Here is a 20,498-nt window from a genome sequence, read left to right as displayed (position 1 = left end):
GAAAAAAAAAAAAAAAAAAAAAAAAAAAAAAAAAAAACCAGACCATTCATACTTTTTCCAGCTTTAATCACAGAACAAGCATTTAAATCAGGATGTAAAAATGACTACCAATTTATTTATTACTATTTATTTTTAACTTTCATAATAATGAAAATGGATCACAATCATTTTACTTTTTATTAAACCATTCATGGACTCCCTGGTATTGTCCACACATCCTCAAATTAATTTTAACTTGCCATAAATCCCAGTGTTTTCAAGGACCTCCAGGCATCCATAGAAACTGCTTTGGAAAACATTGGTCTAGCTTCAATGCCTAGTGTTTTATCAACTTGGCTATTCCTACTCAATGACAAAACCTTCAAACACTTAAGTTAAACTGAAAGATCCATTCAGAGACCCATTTTTGTGAATGCTTGAGAAGTAGGTCCTATTATTGGGAGAAAGAGCTGTTTTGTATAAGACTACATATTCATCAGATTTTGTCTGAATTGGAAATCCGAACATCTAATCCTCTCCTTGTAAGTGACAGCTTAACATGTTATTTTTGCTTTCCAGACAACGTTTGGTGTCTGGAAAGCAAAAATGTTGCTATTATATATAGAAACAAGCACTGAATTAATAAATAAATGTTTTGGACTCTACTACAGAAATGGAATCTATTTCCACATCACTTTTCCATTACTATTTATTATTTTATTGTGTCATTTCACTAGATGTGCAGTGTTACTCAGGCAGTGTACCAATTAAAATGAACTCTCAACACTGCTTTTTTAAATGTTATATGGTTGATAACAACTTGTATGCCTAAAAATTTTTTTCTATGTAAAATTAATATCATAAATCAGATTTAGATGCTCTGAACTATAAAATGATTTTTTTACAAATATTTAATAAAATCAAATATAAAAAATTATAGGTTAATTGATAATTTCATTATGTCTAATAATTATTTTTTTAGTTTATTCTCTTTCTTTTATGTAAATATAAATAGATTTAAGAACTAAATAAATGAATACTTAGGTTGTAAAAATATTTAAATGTTAATTATTTACTTCAAAATGATCAACAGTCGCTTCCATCAGTTCTTCAGAATATGGAGGATTAGCTTCAAAAGAGCCACTGATTGGATGAAAATTCAAAATTGGACTAAAAAATAAACATTTTATTTTATTAATACATTGGATCAAATTCTTTCATTAAATTAATATTGTATTTATTTCAATTTACCCTCTGGATCCAAAAAAACTATCCGTATCTGGAAATGCAGAACAGTACTGGCGGAAGTAAGAGTTTAAAGGTGATGCAAAACATTCAAAAGTTACACCGAAATGTTTGTTTAAACTTTCTAATACAGACACAGGTAAAGCACCTTGCGTTCCATGTCCTTCATTGGGAGACGACCCAAAAAACGTCTGAAATAAAATTAACAAGTTTTAAAATAAGTTATGATATTTATATATGTACTCTGAAACATTTCTTACGCTTCTTACTTGATATCGTTTCAGCATACACCATACTCTAGTAAGAAAATTTTCAAATTTGCGATCATCTGTACAATTCCATCTATACAATTGTTCCTAATGTGAAAAGAGAAAAAGATATAGATGAAATTAATTACTGGTTATTTTTAGTTACTTTTACTTACTAGCTTTTCCATGACAAGTTTTTAATCAAATTAACTTATTTAGCAATTGATATCCTCACACTACATGCCATCCATCTGAATGTGTAAAAATTTTGGTAAAAAAAACTTCTGCTTATCACAGGCCTTCAAAAAACTAGAAATTTTCCACCTTGCACCCATTCTCATGAACAATTTCCCCCCCCTCATAATTGCATGCATAAAACAGTGATTTTCCACTCAGATGCCATTTTTAATGTTGTCAGTGATGAAGACATCTCACGATTGCTGCAAGAGAGTCACGATGTCACGCATGTTTGTCAACCATGCATGATGTCATGATATCATAGACTCAAGCCGCTACAATCTTGTCTCCATAAAATAACCTAGAACACCATGACCATCAACAATTTAATTTTTTCACAAAAAATACAGAAAAATAATTTTCTAGCAAACTCATTTCACATTAGTCCATGCTACTGCAAAGTTGGTGAAGCTTCCTATGGATAAAGAGTTAAGGACATTGTTCTGTAAGCAAAGCAATATGTTGTAAATTAAAAACATATGATCTTAAATTTGGCAATACAGAGAAGGAGACATCACAGGATTTTTCAGAATTGTCAAATTCAAGGAATAGCAATTATGTGAAGTGTACATGTAAAAAATCAGCAGAAAATTGAATTTGGCATTCAGCCATACTAATGGAAACTGCATGCCATCACAGGTTAAAATTTCTTTCTAATTTATTCAATTAGGAGACAAAATAAATTTAATATTGATCTTATTGAGATACGAGATCAATCTAATTTTAATATTTTAGGAATTTTATTATCTATAAAATTTTTTTGATAATCTTGTTTTTTATGTTACTGCTTTATTTAGATAGTGATAAGAAATTAAACAATTCAGCTATTACAAAGTGTTTGAATGTCTTTATTATAGTAATCTCTCAAGTACCAATTGCTCAAATAATAATGCAAAGAATTACTTCAGTGCTATTTTGAGTAATCATTTATTTGAATGTTTCTTAAATAGTAATTGATTAAATCTATTAATCACTCATTATTCAAAGAATAAATACTAAAGTTGTTTATTATCTCAAGTATAATCTTTTATCAAATTAAGATACTGAAAATTGATTTTATAACATTCCCAATATATTATAAAATGCAATTTATAAACATTTCTATTGCTTTTCTAGATTTTTGATGCTAAAAAGTTTTGCAGTGAATCCTTTAAGGAAGAAGATGAATGAGATAAGTTCCTTCAAATATTAAATGATCTTATTTGTACACACAATAAAATGAAGAATATGAAGAAAGTAATAGTAATCCAGCCAAGAGACTTTGTAGTGTGGTGTGTGAAAAAGAAACATATGATATAAGATAAAAAAAGTGCCAAAACAACAGAATATGAAATGCACAACATGCGCCTGAATTAATAAAATTATTACACACCAAACCAATCCACCAATTTGTGTAACGGACAATAAACAGGAACATTATGTTGTACTTTTATGCATTGTGTAATTCTTCTAAATTTCAATATCATTATGCCTATATTTTGTACTGCTAAGTAAATTGGCTTTTTTCAGTTGCAAACAGACTCAAAGAAGTCATATGTGAGAAACTATAGTAGTGTAATGTATGTTCTTGGAGAATATTTTATTTTAAATGTTTCTATAGTTATAAATGTAGACTTAATAAGAATAAATTGATATTTTTAAAAAATAAACACAAAACTATTATGTTATTACTAAAATTTCATAAAATTATTTAATTACTATTGAGAACATTTTGCAGAGAAATTTCTGATGTAGGATGATTTCTATTTAACAGACATTGCAGAATTTATTATATAAAACTCCAAGATATAAAAAAATGCACTCACTCCTTCATGCATACATTAAAAGCATATACAACAATAAAAGGACCTAGTATATATACAGCTAGATACAATAATGGAAAGTGGTAAAATTTACTCCTCCATTTATCATACTGCCAGCAAGTAATTATCAGAAACAAATTCTTACATTTGTATAATCTAAATTCCTATTTCAAATATTGCTTGTTGAATTCTAAAATTTATTATTATTTTGACTCATCTTATATAATTATTTAACACAACTACATAACATTAAATTAGAATACAACTAGTAGCTCGGGATGCCCCCTAGTGGGCGTTCTTTACAAATTTCCATGAGGCATGGTTCCTTTGACTTTTTTGTTCCTATCAATATGCTCTACAGCTCTGTTAAAGTCCCAATGGTAAGATTTACCCTCTGCATGAAGAGGTGGTGACCCCACCAAACCGTAGACCCCTGTACTAACAATAAAGTCAAAGGAACCATACCCCTACTCACAACCCTTCGCGAGATATAAGCCCCTGAAATAATAAATTCCTATTACAAATATACTGAATTATTTATATTGTTATATTGACCAAATAATAATAAAAATTTATATTGTTAATTTAAATAAGAATTAAAATTGTTAATTTGAATGTTTGAAATATGACACATGATAGGGGCGCCTCTAGTGTCCGTTATCAAACGGTTATGGGACAGACACCCGTTGAATGGGTTATATATATATAGATATTTTCAATTAAAAATACACTCTTAAATTTCATGGGCAATTAAAATGGAAATAATAAATCTATTTTTTACTGTTGTATTGTATTGTATTGTATCGTATCAGCTATACGTTAAGAATATTTGAAAATAATCTACATAACATATTTTTTAAAACATTTGCATTTCCATAAATAAAAAATGTTTACCGGTTCAATATGGGAGAAAATTTTTTAAATCACTAAATTAAATAGATATTGTATCAATTGTAGATTTTATGACATAATAAAATTACAAAACTGAGCATATGACTTACTAAAACATTAGTGTAAGTATATACATAATCAAAATTTAATGAAGAACTTGTTAGAATCAAAGAAAAGAAAAGGAAAAAAAACCCAAAATTTTTATCTTAATATTTTATTACTAAATATAGGAAGAACACTTACCAATTTTTGAAAATATAAAGTGTTCATTCTAACAACATCACCCCGATAACGCAAATGAGTAATTTCTTTGTCGGTGAGTAATTCCACGTGAGGTAATCGTGGCGAAGAAATGGCAAACTGAACAGGATAGCAAAACACTTTTTTTGGATTTGTCACTTGTAAAGAACTTGTAATTTCTAAATAAGAAATATTTTGATTATATATATATAAAAATTTTTAACAATTATTTACTATAATAAATATAATGACAAATCATTATTATACAAACCTTCAATTCCGTGTTGATTTAAGATACTCCAATGTTTGTTATGTATTTTCTTCGCATAATCACAGGACATATAATAGATTTTTGAACAAATTCCCTCAACAGAAGCCTTTGCAGCTTCCATTAGGTGTGGTTGGCATTGCTTTTTCAAGTGTGCTAGCCTCTCCTTTAATTTTAAAATTTAAAGTTAAAATAAAAAGAACAAATAAAATTAGTTGACACAGAAAAATAAATATTTAAAAGTCACTAACAAGATAATCATCATAAGTAGCATTCAAGGTTTTTCTTAACCATTGAAAAGCATCCTCAACATTCCATTTTACAATTTTCCTACTTTCAGGAGAAGCATTTCTGCAACATTTAAAGAAAGTGGTTTTAATTGAAAACATCTACTCAACTATTATAATTATTAATCCTACAAAATTATATATTAACATTTATGAAAAATTACAAGATACTATAGAAAAAAATAATTGTAAATATAAAATATGTGAACATCCAGAAGTTTCTGGAACGTGTTTTTGAATTCTGTCACACGAGAGCATATGTCTTGGCAGCCATTAAGATAATGCTAGTTGTTAGTGTAGGTGTGCAATTTTTAGTTCATTATTGGCGACATGCCTTATAAAAGCAGTTCAGATAGATATTATGTGATGGTTGGCTGCCATAATGGCCAGCGTGTTCTTTATAAGTGGTTTGAAGCTGTACACGATGTACACGAAAACACAATACATTGAGATTGTCCATGTATTCAACCATTCTAATGCATTCATTTCCACGTGATGAAAATTTAAGAAAAGAATAGGTAACCAGCCGTGCATGTACATCCAGCTAGATAAATAACTTTGCCATCATAAGACACACAAATCCATACAGAATGATTACTTGCAGATAGATTTGTGATGGCTCCACATTTATCTTAAGGACGTAATTATTTTTCAAGTGGTAAAGCAGATGAAATTTTAATTAATTAATAAATAGTCGCAAAATATTTATGAGAGTCAAGACTCCTATAATTAAGCATTTCTTGGTAATCATAGGCTTTACTTTTAATAAGATATTCAAATATAGCTGGATACTCCAAAGGTGGCATTCTCTCATCTCACTATTCAACAATTTTATAGTACTAATTGATGAAAATAAATTAGAAAATACAAGATTGTAGAAGAAACTTAATTCTATGATATTCTTTGAATATTTTGGGCTACTTTATGAATTAAACAGCAATATAAATATTTCCTGATAGATAATAACAGTGGAATTTTAGTAAAATTACACAAATAAATTTTCCAATTATTTTCTAGAAACAAAATAAAATAAAAATAAAAAAATATCAGGATTCAGGTTTTCTTAATTTTACTTTAAATTTTTTCTAACAAAGAAAAAAAGCACACTACATGCATGGTGGGAAAATATTTTTTAAACTTGTGTAAAAACAATTGAAAACACTCTCTTTATATAAGAAATGAACCTCTTCATAAACACCAGAGGAAATACAATTCACCACATCCAAAAAACCTTTTTAACTCCAGTGATATGTGTTTACACACCAGCGAACGTTTTTGACCCCATCTGGGTCTTCATCAGGTTACGGTTATATGGAATTCGAACGCATGCAGAATGGAACAACAAAACTAAATGAATGTGATTCAAACTTTAGAAAAAACCAAATTTAAGAATAAAATGGAACATTACCCATGTGCCGAAACGACGGTTAAGCACGCGCCACTTCACATTTGTGAAAAGTTGAAAACAGACAAAATATACACAATCCAAACTCATTTACTCAAATCAAAAACATCTTGAAATATATAAAGCAGGATTACGTAGCACATGCATCAACTCCAGGGATGCAGTGGGGATATCTAGCATGTGGAAGTTTTGTTATGAGGGAACCCCATCCCAGTAAATGAGTTTGGATTGTGTATATTTTGTCTGTTTTCAACTTTTCACAAATGTGAAGTGGCACGTGCTTAACCATCGTTTCAGCACATGGGTAATGTTCCATTTTATTCTTAAATTTGGTTTTTTCTAAAGTTTGAATCACATTCATTTAGTTTTGTTGTTCCATTCTGCATGCGTTCGAATTCCATATAACCGTAGCCTGATGAAGACCCAGATGGGGTCAAAAACATTCGCTGGTGTGTAAACACATATCACTGGAGTTAAAAAGGTTTTTTGGATGTGGTGAATTGGACTCTCTTTATAATTTAAAGCATTAAAACCCTTACAATTACTAACAAAGTAGGCATTATCAATGAATTTCTATTAGTAAATTCAAAATCAATTATATTCTCAATTCTGTAGTTCTGCAGTTCCATAGTTCTTGTAATATCTTAATGTCAGTGTGACAGTGGTGTTACAGTATGGGAAAATACACAAACCTCTGAAAACTTGTGGATAACAATAGAAAATTACAAAAATTTGAAAATTCATGATTATAAACTGTTTCAGAAACACACAACTTGTAATATCCAAATATACAAAAATTTACAAAATGTAAAATTTTTATTCATTGCATTAATTATGATAAATGTTGAATATAATGTATTTTCAAATTAATTATAAGAAATTTATAAATATAATACAATGTGGTGAAAAATTATTTTGTCAAAACTTTGATTTTATATCTAACTAATTTAAAAAACATTAGTCATTCACAATTTAAAAAATTTTATTGTATTTAAAATAAATAACAGAACTATATATATTTTTAATAAATTCTGTTATTTAAAAACTATAACTCTGTTGATGACTTAAATTTTTTTGTTTATTTTTTTTATTGTAAAAATTATCCTATTAATGAATCTAATAATCTTAAATTCATTTTTTAATAAATTTAACTAGTAAAACTGAATTCAATTTAAAGTTAAGTGATCTTTATGTAATCAGAAAAATTTAAACTATGACAAACTATTGAAAAATTCACTAAACTTATAAAAATGTTGAACACTAGATACCTGATATTTAGATAAAAATTAATTAATTCTTATAAAAGGATTATTTTTTTTGTGATAGCTTCTTAAATAATGCATCCTAAATCATTGTTTCTTTTATTTTAAAAAATCCATTGTATTTTCAGATTAACTTGGATTTTTACAGTTTACACATTTGCAAAAATTAATAATAAATTTCTAGGATTATGTCATCTTTATGCAAATAATGAATGATTTTATGCAAAAATTTTTGTGATTACCCAAAAGGACTACCAGAGGGTTTGAAGCAGTTAAAACGCTATGGCTACAATACAGTACATATTGTGGAAAATTTGTATCATTGTTTTATTGTGAAAGTGCCGAATCCTAAAATAAAAGGTCGGCATTTTGATCATTTTTAACTTTGTGTAACTTTTTAATAATCAATAATTGTTGTTTTATCTTATATCTTCAAGTCAATTTGCTGTTACTTCTGAGCTGGACTGTGAAAAGGATAAAAAGAATACTCAAAAACAATTAAATTTTTTTATGTAAGTGTTCTAAAGCTGCAAATGAAGATAATCCAGAGTTTATGTCGTCTTTATGCAAATAATGTATGATTTTTATGAAATAAATTCCTGATTTTTCTGTTACTATATTACATGATTAACAAAATTGTTTTTAAAAATAATACAAAAAAAAAAAAGAACAGTACTTTTGTGTTCCTATAAGTGAATTATAGCAAGACTGGAATTCAAGATCATTTACATTGTTTCACTTAAAAAATAAAATGTTTGTTATTGAATATTTTATTAATATAAATTACAAAATTATTAAATGTAAGTAAAACTAAAACCATCTTTATATGTAAACATATCAAAGTATTTTCACATAAAAATATTTGTCAAATATCAGGAGGCATTTTCAGGTATGCAAAATTTTTGAAACATGATATATTCAAGTTTGAAAATTTGAAAAAAAATTCTAATTTTCAAATTTAAAATTTCTTAGAAATATATAAATAAGATTTATTTAACTTTTTAAAATCAAACATTAGCTTTTAGTATCTGAAAAAAAAGTAAAGTATCAAATGGTTTCTATTTGTTTCAAGTGTTACTTTATCAGATATCCAACTGCCAATAACAAATAGATGAGTTATTTCATTCATACAATTTAAAACTTTAATCATCTATTGGAAAATATTTTATTGGATAAAATATAAAAACACATACCGGGATTCAATCATTTTTTTTGCAGCCTCAGCATATTTAGATAACTGTTTCCTAGCATCTCCAGAAAATTTTGGTCGCACTAATTTAATAGGTATGTCATTCATTATTTCTCTAAACATTGATTGTGAAACTGCTGTAGTACAATTATTTGGCAGTAGAGGATCATTTCCTTTATCACAAACTTTGCGTTCCATCAACCAACGATTAAAAGATTCTTTAGGAGCATCAATTCCTTAAAAATATGTCAAATTATTAATACTACTTGCTTCAAAGGAATTTCTCTTAATTATATTATTTGAACTTTTTGTTAATTATATTATTTTTTTACCTTCTCTAGAATGGCACATTTCTTGATAACTTAATCTTAACTTGGTGACAAGATTAGCTCGATACTGTTCAACGTCGGGATGAGGAGGCGGCATTAACGAGGGAGTACGCTCCCAGATGATTACATTTGTGGGAACTTCTAAATCCCATGGTCCACTGAAATATAAATTTCAAAATATTATTTTTATTTTATCCTATTATTAAACTTTCAATGCTTTCTTCAAAAAATAAGTTTAAAAGAAATAGAATTACTAGTAACATTTAATTCTATAAATAATATAAAATTGTACAAATGTCTCCATAGCACAATATTCTATTCAACATTCCTAAAGTTGAGTCATAGTAACACAAAAGCATTAAGTACTAAGCATACAAATTTACAAAAAATTCTTAAAATAAAAGACAATACATAAAAATGTCTTCTAGCATTGTCCTTTTGCATGCACATGAGGAAATTAACAGTTCCACAGCAGAGTCAACCATTTTCTTAGAGGATACTTGTCCACCTCAATATGTAAAACTTTTAAAAACATTCCCCTGGCACTGGCACAGTTAATTATCAAGAATATTTATTATTTTTTAATTGTGCCATTGTCAGAGGGATGTTTTTAAAAGTTTTACATATTGAGGTGGACAAGTAGCCTCTTAGAAAAGGTCAATGCTACTGTGGAACTGTTAATTTCCTCATGTGTGTGCAACAGGACAAAGTTAGAAGTCACTTTTATGTATTGTATTTTTCTTTTAAGAATAGTCCTTAAATTTGTATGTTTAAACTTATTTTCCTGGCAATTTTTATCAATTGCATTAAGTACTAGTTTATATATATAACATCTTCCCAAAGCCCAAAGTATTGATACTAAGCCAAATAATTGCCATAATTAACCAGGCTATTAATATGCTATAATTAATAGTCCAATTAATTACGATGATCATTTGGCTTATTATTATTATTATTATTATTTGCACCATATTTTTATAACAATTTTAAAATATATGTTGACATTAATATTTATTTTATTTATATACATTAATACTTTCATAGAAATAATAATGAACAATTGCATATCGAAGTTTACTAAAGATTAAGATTAAGTGAATCATAAACCTAAAGGAAGGAGAGTAAAGGGGTTAAATCAGTGCTTATGTGATATATTTTTTGCTTAGCATCAAGGTTCTTCGAACGTTATGTGGATAAAATGTGAAAATATTTTAAATAACATTCGATATTACATAGAAACTTTTACATTCAGAACTATTGAGCACATGATTCCATTCTATCTTTCCTATTTAAAAATTGTTCCAAACAACTGTTTTTTTGTATTTAATATTGTTTCAAGCAATTCTTTACCCAAAGAAGGACCCAGGAGGGGTCTGAAAACGTTTGTATTGTTAAATTTTAATTTGCATCAGTTAAACGTTTCTGAGGTACATGTGGTTTACTTTCATAGATTTATTAAATATGAAAAAATATGAAAGAGAAAGGAAAATAATGTTTATAAAACTTCTTTTTAGCTATTTAATCAAGATAATTTGAAAAACGTTTTTAAATGCAGTTTATTAATTTGCAAATTTTCTATGTGAAAAATAAGCAAATATCTCATTTTACTTCAAGTAGGCAAAAATTTCAACCATTAGTGTCAAAAAGTTTTGAAATAAAAATGAATTTTCTTTTCAGGTTCTCTTTAAAGTTCTGTTATAGTTTCAGTTTTTCGTAAGAACTGAAACCATGGTTCTTTAACATAGACTGATTCATCCTTACTCAAAGCACATAACCTTGTAAATAGGCAACAAAGTAACAAATGACTGAACTCATTAGAAACAAAGAAAACAGCATTCAATTTCACTTTTAAAACACAAGATCAATTTCTGCATTTTGATGAATTCTCCCCCATTTATAGGCTTAGCCAAGATGTTACTTCATTATTTATGGCTATTATTGCTGTATTGTTTTTATACTGCAAATTTACCAATCCCATTTCAAATACTAATTGGACATATTCTGCACCTGTCTAAGACCCCCCGAAAAACTGTTAAAGAAATAAAAATAAAAAAACTTGAAGTTCAAGTTTTATGCTGAAAGTGATTAACAGAAGTTATTAAAAAAATAAAAAGAAATCCACAAACAAGTTGAATGACTTTCCTAGCTTTACTAAAAAAGTTTGCAACATGTTCTTTTGACTGATTAATTGCTAAAAGTTATGTTGCTCCATGCTTCATCCCCTTTGTAGAAAAATATTTTAGGACAAAAATCTACATCTACTAGATATGCATTTTTTATTTATTTATATTTATTTAGATTAGTAATTATTCAAAATAAAATTGTGTATGGAACTGCCTGTTATATAATTTATTTTTTAATAAAATCTCATGCTATTAATTATTATAAAAAGGCAAAAGGCTTAATTTTGAGGGTAGAGATGAGTTTAAGAAACTGTGAATGCTAAATAATGTGTAAAATTTTCATTAAGTCTAATGCCCACTTGAGATATGACATGACTATCCCTATCTCCCCACCCCTCAACCATTAACTATCAAAATTTGATAGCATCAATGTCCCTTATGTACAAGTTATCATGTCAAATTTTGTTTCTTAATCTTTACCACTTCAGATATATTAATTAAATGAAGTAGATGCCAACACACAGAGAACATTTTTTGCTGTCTTTTGACATTTTTTGATTTAGAAGAGCTCAAACTGCAGAGATTAAAAAAAAATAATAAAAAAAATAAAAAAACTGGAGTGTCAATTTTGATACGATTTCCTAAAGATGAGAGAGATTATATTTAAGTCTAAATGTGTAATGTAATAAAAAATTCAACAATTTTTTTTCTTTTTCATCTATTTGACTGACATTAATAAAAATGAATTTTAAGTACATTTAAAACACTAAATAATTATCTCACATCATATTTTCAGTTTACTTATGGTTAATCTTCGAATTTCATTTAATTATTAAAAATAACAAAAATTCTTCGGTTTCAGAAATTCCGTCAACAAATTTCAAAATGTCTTATCATATGGATTGTAATATTCAATGAATGATAAGTGAGTATTTTAAATAAAACTTTTCAATTTAGTAAAACAAAACTAATCAACATTTTCAACATTCAATATTTAACAGTTAAAAAATGTGAAATGTTGAATGCATCAAAAGAAATCTGATAGCATTTGTTTCTTAAAAATTATTTTCTCAACTATTTTCTGTATATTTTACATAAAATTTTTGTGACAATTTTTTTTGAGCTCATATAAACCTAATTTTCTTCATAAAAAATAGAAGCACATAAATTCATACATAACAAGTGTCATTTACCTTAATAAGAAACGTTTAGGATTTGGCAATATTCCTTCTTCAGAGCACCTTCTCTTCTCCCCAAATTTAGGACCTGGCTGAGGAACAGGAGTTGGCTGTAATACTGAAGAAGATATAGGTGATGGTACAGGAGAGGAAACTTGAGGATCAGGAGATGATTGAATTCCAAGTGGATCAGTAATGGGATCAAACTGTAAATTAATATATTTTTGATTACTTCCAATGGAAATTTCATAAAGTAAAAAATTAAGTAAATGAATAAATTATTTGAAATGATCTAAACAAATTTTTATGATAGCATGATATTTCACTTGTAAATTAAGCACAGCCATAAGGTCTCAAATAACAATTGGCCAGTCAACAATTTTTATATTTCAGGTGAGTTTTGTCATGCTAATATTAAACTGGATAACAATGACAAAATTTAGATTACCAATTGGTTATTATGTAATATCTAATTATAATTCAAATTCCATTTGAAGAATTGTGCATAGTAAAAGGACAAATGATTGAACTGATTAGTAATTTAAAATACAAAAACCATTAGTTATGCTACCTAAATTAATTCTAAATGTGGGTGTTTGGATAGTGCAATTGGCAGTACAGTCACACATTAAATTAATTAAACAAGACTTAAGGCAGGGATGCACAACCTTTTGTGAAGAAGGGCCAAATTAGAATTAAGTTTACTGACTGGGGGCCAGACCTCCAAGCAATTAATGCGATGGCTGAGATTGGATGCTGGCGGCAATCTTTATGTCTGGTGTAATGGCAGATGTTGAAACAACCAGTAGATTTTTCAAATTCTCTTTGGTTAACCTGTTCCGTGTTTTGCACTTGTTTAAATTCATAAGTGAAAACTTGCAAGCTTGTTTGGCAGTAACTATGTATGCTTGTTCACATACATAGGTACTGCCAAACATGCTTGCACAAAATCAAGCATTGTCTTTCAGTTTTGGAAATGATGTATCTAGCAGTTCTTTGTAGAATGTGAGGAGATTAGAATTTTTGAACTGTGATTTCAATTCATCACTGCACTGGATGTCTATCAACTCAAGTTGNCTTCTTTTTGTTTTTTCTAATACAGTTACAGCTAATATAGATTGTTTGCATATATCTATTCTCTCTGCACTTCTAAACCTTATGACCAAACTGCATTCTTAAGTTGCTTTTCTTCAATCTTTATAATGGCAGTGCATCCAATTCTGTTAGTGTGGTTCTATTTTAATTTTTAAGATTTAGTTTAAAAAATTAAGAACTAAAACTTTTACTTATTTGTCGAAACCGTGTCTTCTTGTCTTCTTGTTTTGTTTGGTTCAATGTCACAACTTGGTGAATTTATTGACACTTCGCAAATAATTTCATCATCAACTTTTAATCCATGTAGATACACATTTTGGGCTTTCACCCCTCTTCAGTCTGTTACATAGATAGGTTATATCTTGTGAACAAAATTTTTAAGTTACATAAATTTTTCCCTACATATCAGTCTCCTATATAGCCAATCAACACTATTAATTTAAAATAATTCTTTGTTTTAGTAACACACACTGATTCCTAAATATCCCTATATAACTACAGTAAGACCCCACTTAACACAGGGGATGCGTTCCTAAATGACAAAACACTAAACGAAACAGCACTAAACAAGGTCATTTTAACATGTAAATAGGGATAGGGGAACATGCAACCGAAAATAAAAAAATTTTACTTTAATTTTAANTTCAACTAAGGAAAATGTACTGGCTTCATGATATTACGACCAAAACATTATTAAGTATACTTTCTATTGTTTTAAGAGTAAAATACAGTAAGACTCCGTTTAATGCGGGGATGCGTTCCTAGACGACAAAACACTAAACGAAACAGCGTTAAACGAGGTCATTTTAACATAGAGTAAATAGGTAAAGGGGAACACGCGATCAAAAATAAACAGATTTTACTTTAATTTTTATATTAATTTGTATAATAATACATGTTAAATAACACATAAACATAAGCACACAGAAATGTATAATAATATATTAATTAGTTCACTTTTTCTATATTAATAGTTCATTTTTTGTGACGAAGGTTGTGACTTTTCTGAAATTCTTGTTTTTTTGCAATAAAGTCATGAAGTTTCATTTGTCGCTTTTTTCTTTCCTTAAGCAAATGTCAGTAGTATAAAATTGCATCCAAAATGCCTCACTTTGCTTTTGCACTTCTTTCAAAATCTAGATCATTCACTATGAAATTTGATCAATGATTTCAGTTATTGTTACCAAATTTTTACTAAAGAAATCTGTAGAGAAATTTTTTAGGTTCTTTATTTTCAGAATCATCGTTTTCCAGTTCTACACGGATTCCTTGTTCTGCCAGTTCTTGAAGGTTGTCATTGACCAGAAACCTGCGGTAACTCCTCAATATCCTGTTCGTCTACACCTCCTAGTCCTGCTGTATCGATTAGGCTGAGTTTGATCAACCTAATGACACAGCAATAGGCTCTTCTCATTGAGAATTCTTCGATACCTTCAGCCATAACTTTTCCATGCTTCATTTGTGCATTTATCAGTTAATTCTTGCCAAGTGAAGCCAATATTGCCTATGGCATACATGATGTTATATTTTTTTCGAAACCGCACCAAACAAACATAGATTTAAAGAAAGTACACCTTTTTGCCACCCTTTTCTGATTGGCTCGTGTTCGTAAATAATCGTTTTATGTATGAATCAATAAAATCCCGCGATAATTTAAATCAAACTAATTTTTTAGCTTTTTTTAAAGACTTCGAGTTGATGGCATTATATTGAATTAACGTTAAACAAGGTTTTACTGTATAACAAAACAAATACAATGCTCACAGTGCAACATAAAAATAATTTAATACAGACATATATGCATATTAGCAACACAATTACACCACATGTCTACTAGTATACAATGGTACCTTGACTTATGAGTTTAATTCATTCCGTGATGGAACTCTTAACTCAAATTACTCATATGTAAAATCAATTTTTCTCATTGAAATGAATTAAAATGCCATTAATCCGTTCTGGACCCAAAACACCACAATTCTTTTGACGATAAGAATTTTAAATAAGAAAAATGTACTTATAAATAATGAATATTGTATTAAAACACAATAGATTGTACTGAAATAAACTGGTTTTGCAGATGTTGCGGTATTCACTGCATAGATAAAGAAAGAAAAAAATGGAAAATTTGAGAAATGAGAGACTGTGGCGCTGCACACAACATGGAAGTGAACTAATGCCTACATCATTCGATCTCCTGTTTTTCTATAAGCTATCCTGTCAGACACTGAAAGAGTAACAAAAATGATGAAATTATGACAGTTTTCCATTTTCTTTTTCTTAATCTATGATTTGCTATGGCATTTTCTGCACCAAACTAGCAGTGGGGTATCTGAAGCTGGCTCAGAACCCAAATTTTAGCTTTCAACTCAAAGAAAAAAAAATCAACCATGAAACAGTGCATATCTTGAAAAACTTATATGTAAAGGTACCACTGTACTGATGTATGTAAACACACCCTGCTTCTGCTCTAACTTAGTAGAGGTGGGCAATCCAGTTCAGTTTCTGGAACTGGAATTGTTGGAACTGTTCTGAATGCTATATTATATCAGAACTGCCTAATCTGATGGACTAAACATGGAATCTCCACAAGTTTTTTGACTGTTGACCCCTTTAAGAATTACTTGACCTTTTATTGATCCCTTCTTTTTGTTTTTTCTAATACAGTTACAGCTAATATAGATTGTTTGCATATATCTATTCTCTCTGCACTTCTAAACCTTATGACCAAACTGCATCAGATTTTTCATACTTGTTCTCTAAGATTTTGTGAAAAATATAAAACTTTCATACTCCACTCATCCCCTAATTTCATATCCTTGACATTTCACAATAAACATAAGAATGGTAGACTAAAATAACCAAACTTTTAATATGGTTTTCATTTTAATGTTTGTCCTTCTTACTTTTTGCCTGGCACTTTCTCTAAACAATATTAAGATAACGGACAAGTTCTGTATAGAAAAGCTTTGATAACTTGTCTAGATACTATCCAATATACTTTCACAGAACAAGTGCTGTTAAAACATATCCAAAGCAAACTTATGAATAATTTTTATACAATAAGTTCCTATTCTTGAGCATTTATCTTGTTCATTATATCTTAGTCAAGCAAATATATTTGGGTTGCACTGATATCAATTGCAGGAAGACATCAACTTTATAATACAAGCAATTCAAGTTATTTAAGAAAAATGGAAATGCATTAATCACTTAAGTTATGTTTGATTTAATTAATTCTTATTATAACAAAAAAGTAAAATATTTTACTTTAATGCTTTTTGATATTAGATTATTTAATATTTTTTAAAATACATACATGTGCAGCACCTCCAATCTGAGGCATTTCCCATAATGATTCATTGGTAATTTTATTGAAAAAATATGGTCTACTTTCTCTTTTACTCCAAAACTTTCTCCATCCAGCTTGCAGTAATTCATGTGGTAAGTCATGAACAGGATCTACAGATCCAAACTGTGGAGGTGACATAAATGGTGCACCAGAAGGAGTTTGTGGTGATGGTACTTGTTGAGAACCTGAAGGTGAAGGTGAATTCAGAATAAGAGGCATAGATGACTGTCTTCGAACTGGAGCCGCAACTGTAAAAATATAAAAATATATTTAAAAAAAAAAAAATCAATTATTATTTCAAATAAATAATAAATAAAATTTACTTGATTTTGAAATATTGGAATTAGCTGTATCATCCCAATTGGATATTTCAAAATGAGTTGCAGAACTTTCAGTTCCACTTCCTGTAGAATTGTGATTTCGAAGGCGTTCATCATCCAGAGAACGATGTCTACCAATTGTTCCTCCTGACATATTGATAAATCTATAAAATATAAATATAAAAACTTAGAAACCTAAATGAAAATAATTAGTTTAAAATAATATTTCCAAATTTATGGGTTACTTTAATTGTAGATGCATGTTATGTATGTATAATAATTTAAGTCACTACTGCAAAATAATTTTTGATACAGTAAACATTAATTTGTTAACTTGTGGAATTTTGTGAATAAAAATTCATAAATTTATTATGAGTTTTATAATATTAATGCATCTATATATTTAGATTTTAACTTCAAAATTTTTATATAGAGCAATCAATAAAAAGTTGCAGTATGCCTCTTAATGCATCTTGAAAAAAATCCAGCAACAAGTTGTGTAACTTTCCTGGCAAGAGTTAAAAATCGTGAGAACTGCCATCAGTTATAAGATTTTCTTTAAAAACTTTTCATATTATTAATTATTATAAAATGGCAAAAAGCTTAATTATGTGAATAGAGATCAATATCATAAAAAATTATATATGCTAATAATAAGTAAAATCTTCATTAACTTGAGATATGACACACAATCCCCTCTATCTCCCCACCCCTTGACATTTGACTACCAAAATTTAATAGCACCAATCTGTTAATGCATAAACACACACACACACACACAATGCAAAATTTCAGAAGTTTTCAATAAAAGACAAGATTTATTAAGCTTCAAAGTGGGTGAACAAAATCATGCCATCACACATACAAAAAAATTCTAATTTTTTTGTTGCATTTCTCAACATTTCAAGGTCCTGAGTTCAAAAATGTAAAAACATTGAGTGGTCATTTTTTGACCAATTCCCATACTTTCCCTGTTATATATTCTTATGTAATATACATCTAAAGTATTATGCATACTTTTCCAGCTGTTATATAACAGCTGGGAAAGTAAAAAGTTACAGTTAACTGTTTATTTTTTATTACATACTTTAAGATTACTAAATAAAGTTTTAAAATACAATAAATCAGCATTCATAAAGTATAGTAGATAAATTGTTAGAGAGAGAGAGAGAGAGAGAGAGAGAGAGAGAGAAACAGTTTTATTTAAAAAAGGAATATTTTTCCCCCCTAAAACTTTGCATATTTTCTTCTCAATAATTTCTTTTCTTTGCATAAAAAAATGTCATAGTTTTTGCATAAAACAAGATTATGTTGAATATATACTAAATTGACAATTACAATTTAAGCCAATAAATGTACTGTATTGTCCAATGATATTGTAATAAAGAAATAAAATTTTTTTATTTTTTAAAAACATGTTTATAAAATTTAATATATCCTGAAAAAGTTTTGTTTGAAAGTACAAATTATGTGCCATTAATATAAAAAATTACAAACCTTCCTATTAAACATTCAATACTTGCTATAAAAAAGTATCTTACCAAGGACTGAAAAACTAATTTAAATTAAAACAAAAGCTAGTTAGATAAAAACTGGATATTAGAAAATAAACATAACATGCAAGTGAAGCATGCAATGCCATAAGGCCTGCACATAAATTTGACTTAGAAATACAATCACTTATACTGCCATTATCACAATATTTTTTGCAGCAGAAAACATTGCATTTTGAACTCATTTCTTCAATAAAATGTATTTAGAGAAAAAGGTTGCATGCTTCAAATATAAATTATTTTTACATTTTTATGCATATAAATTTATGCCTTTTGCCAAGACACACAAACTGACATGCAATTGATCCCAGTATTATAGAAACAACTTTCATCAACTGTAACTTGACACCACATCCATTCACTATAAGCAATTCCATACAGCTGTTGGAATTACATAATATATCATTATGCGAGGAAGAGTATACAACTGTTACAGACTTCCACACTCTTTATCCATCCATTAAACTTCCACCATGTTTCAGTCAACTCAGAGATTTTCTGCCACACAATGTTAATTCAGAACACAAACATGATTCCAACATCCTAGAACACACATTTGTTAACATATCCATTTTTGAGTTTGACAAGGTCTACATATGCCTATGGTAGCCCTACATTGAGTATGTTATGTGAACTGGTTCCGAGACATTTGGAGAACACAGTAATATATTTGTGCCAACAAACTATTCTTTTGAAAATTATACAGAAAAGAGTTTTTTTTAATTAAAACCCTGCTTTCAATTGAATACACTGATTCAAGATTCAACTCAATGGATTTCATGTAGATTATCTCCATTAATATTCAAGTTAATTAAAATAAGTCAAATTACTAAAATTCAAGTTAACTCATCAGACATAATCCCCATACTGACAAGTGGTTCAAAAGAACTGTGTTCTGCTCTGAATAGTTCTCCTATCAGGATGTCAGTGATTAGAATATCAGTCTTTGTAATTATTAGCTGCAAAAGAGGTATTGCCACCACATATATCCAACTCAAGAATCATGTTCATATATTCTTGACTGTTGTATACAGTCATATCAGCTTGTTGTATGCTTATCATGAACTATCAAATCAAACTATGAAAAACCATTTTTCATAGTTTGATTTGATAAGCATAAGAGAAGAGTAAGAATAACACAAAAAACAAAAAAAAATTTAATAATAATAAATAAAAATAAAAAATATCAAGAGTGTTTAATAATAAAATAAAGACACTGAGTTCAGCATTACATGCATACTAGGGTTTCTCATTTCCTGGTCTTTTGCTTGTCCCGGGATAGAATTAATTATTTTTAAGGTATACAAAATATCTTTAAATCAAATGATATAATTATTTTCCATTTTTTAAAGTAATTTTAAAGTTCTGTAACCTCCAAAATCATATTAATAATGCTGTGTAAGGTCTATAGGCCTATAATAAAAATTACCTTTAAATAACGTAGAAATTTTCACAAATAGAAAAAAATTAATTAAAGTTTGCTGGAAACTGCATA

The 20,498-nt window shown here is 28.3% G+C and overlaps 1 protein-coding gene across 2 annotated transcripts in view; it reads right to left on the bottom strand.

Moving 5' to 3' along the window:
- LOC111624686 (phosphorylated CTD-interacting factor 1-like) overlaps window positions 1-20,498 on the bottom strand; it is a 76,025-nt gene that overhangs the window by 26,125 nt on the left and 29,402 nt on the right. For both annotated transcript variants that reach the window (XM_023367595.1, XM_023367594.1), the window contains exons 2-12: window positions 17,454-17,614; window positions 17,098-17,378; window positions 12,699-12,889; window positions 9,386-9,540; window positions 9,058-9,289; window positions 5,162-5,261; window positions 4,914-5,076; window positions 4,646-4,821; window positions 1,494-1,580; window positions 1,231-1,415; window positions 1,056-1,149 (exon numbers count right to left, since the gene is read on the bottom strand). In XM_023367595.1, the coding sequence (XP_023223363.1) occupies window positions 1,056-1,149; window positions 1,231-1,415; window positions 1,494-1,580; window positions 4,646-4,821; window positions 4,914-5,076; window positions 5,162-5,261; window positions 9,058-9,289; window positions 9,386-9,540; window positions 12,699-12,889; window positions 17,098-17,378; window positions 17,454-17,604 (1,815 nt within the window). In that variant the 5' untranslated portion in view covers window positions 17,605-17,614. The remainder of the gene's footprint in view (window positions 1-1,055; window positions 1,150-1,230; window positions 1,416-1,493; window positions 1,581-4,645; window positions 4,822-4,913; window positions 5,077-5,161; window positions 5,262-9,057; window positions 9,290-9,385; window positions 9,541-12,698; window positions 12,890-17,097; window positions 17,379-17,453; window positions 17,615-20,498) is intronic.

This window comes from Centruroides sculpturatus, unplaced genomic scaffold (genome assembly GCF_000671375.1).
Source record: "Centruroides sculpturatus isolate CEXI.00-Female unplaced genomic scaffold, Cexi_2.0 scaffold358, whole genome shotgun sequence".
In the NCBI taxonomy this organism is placed as follows: domain Eukaryota; kingdom Metazoa; phylum Arthropoda; class Arachnida; order Scorpiones; family Buthidae; genus Centruroides; species Centruroides sculpturatus.
The sequence above is the reverse complement of the archived record's forward strand: the minus strand, read 5'-3'. Positions and strand labels throughout refer to the sequence as shown.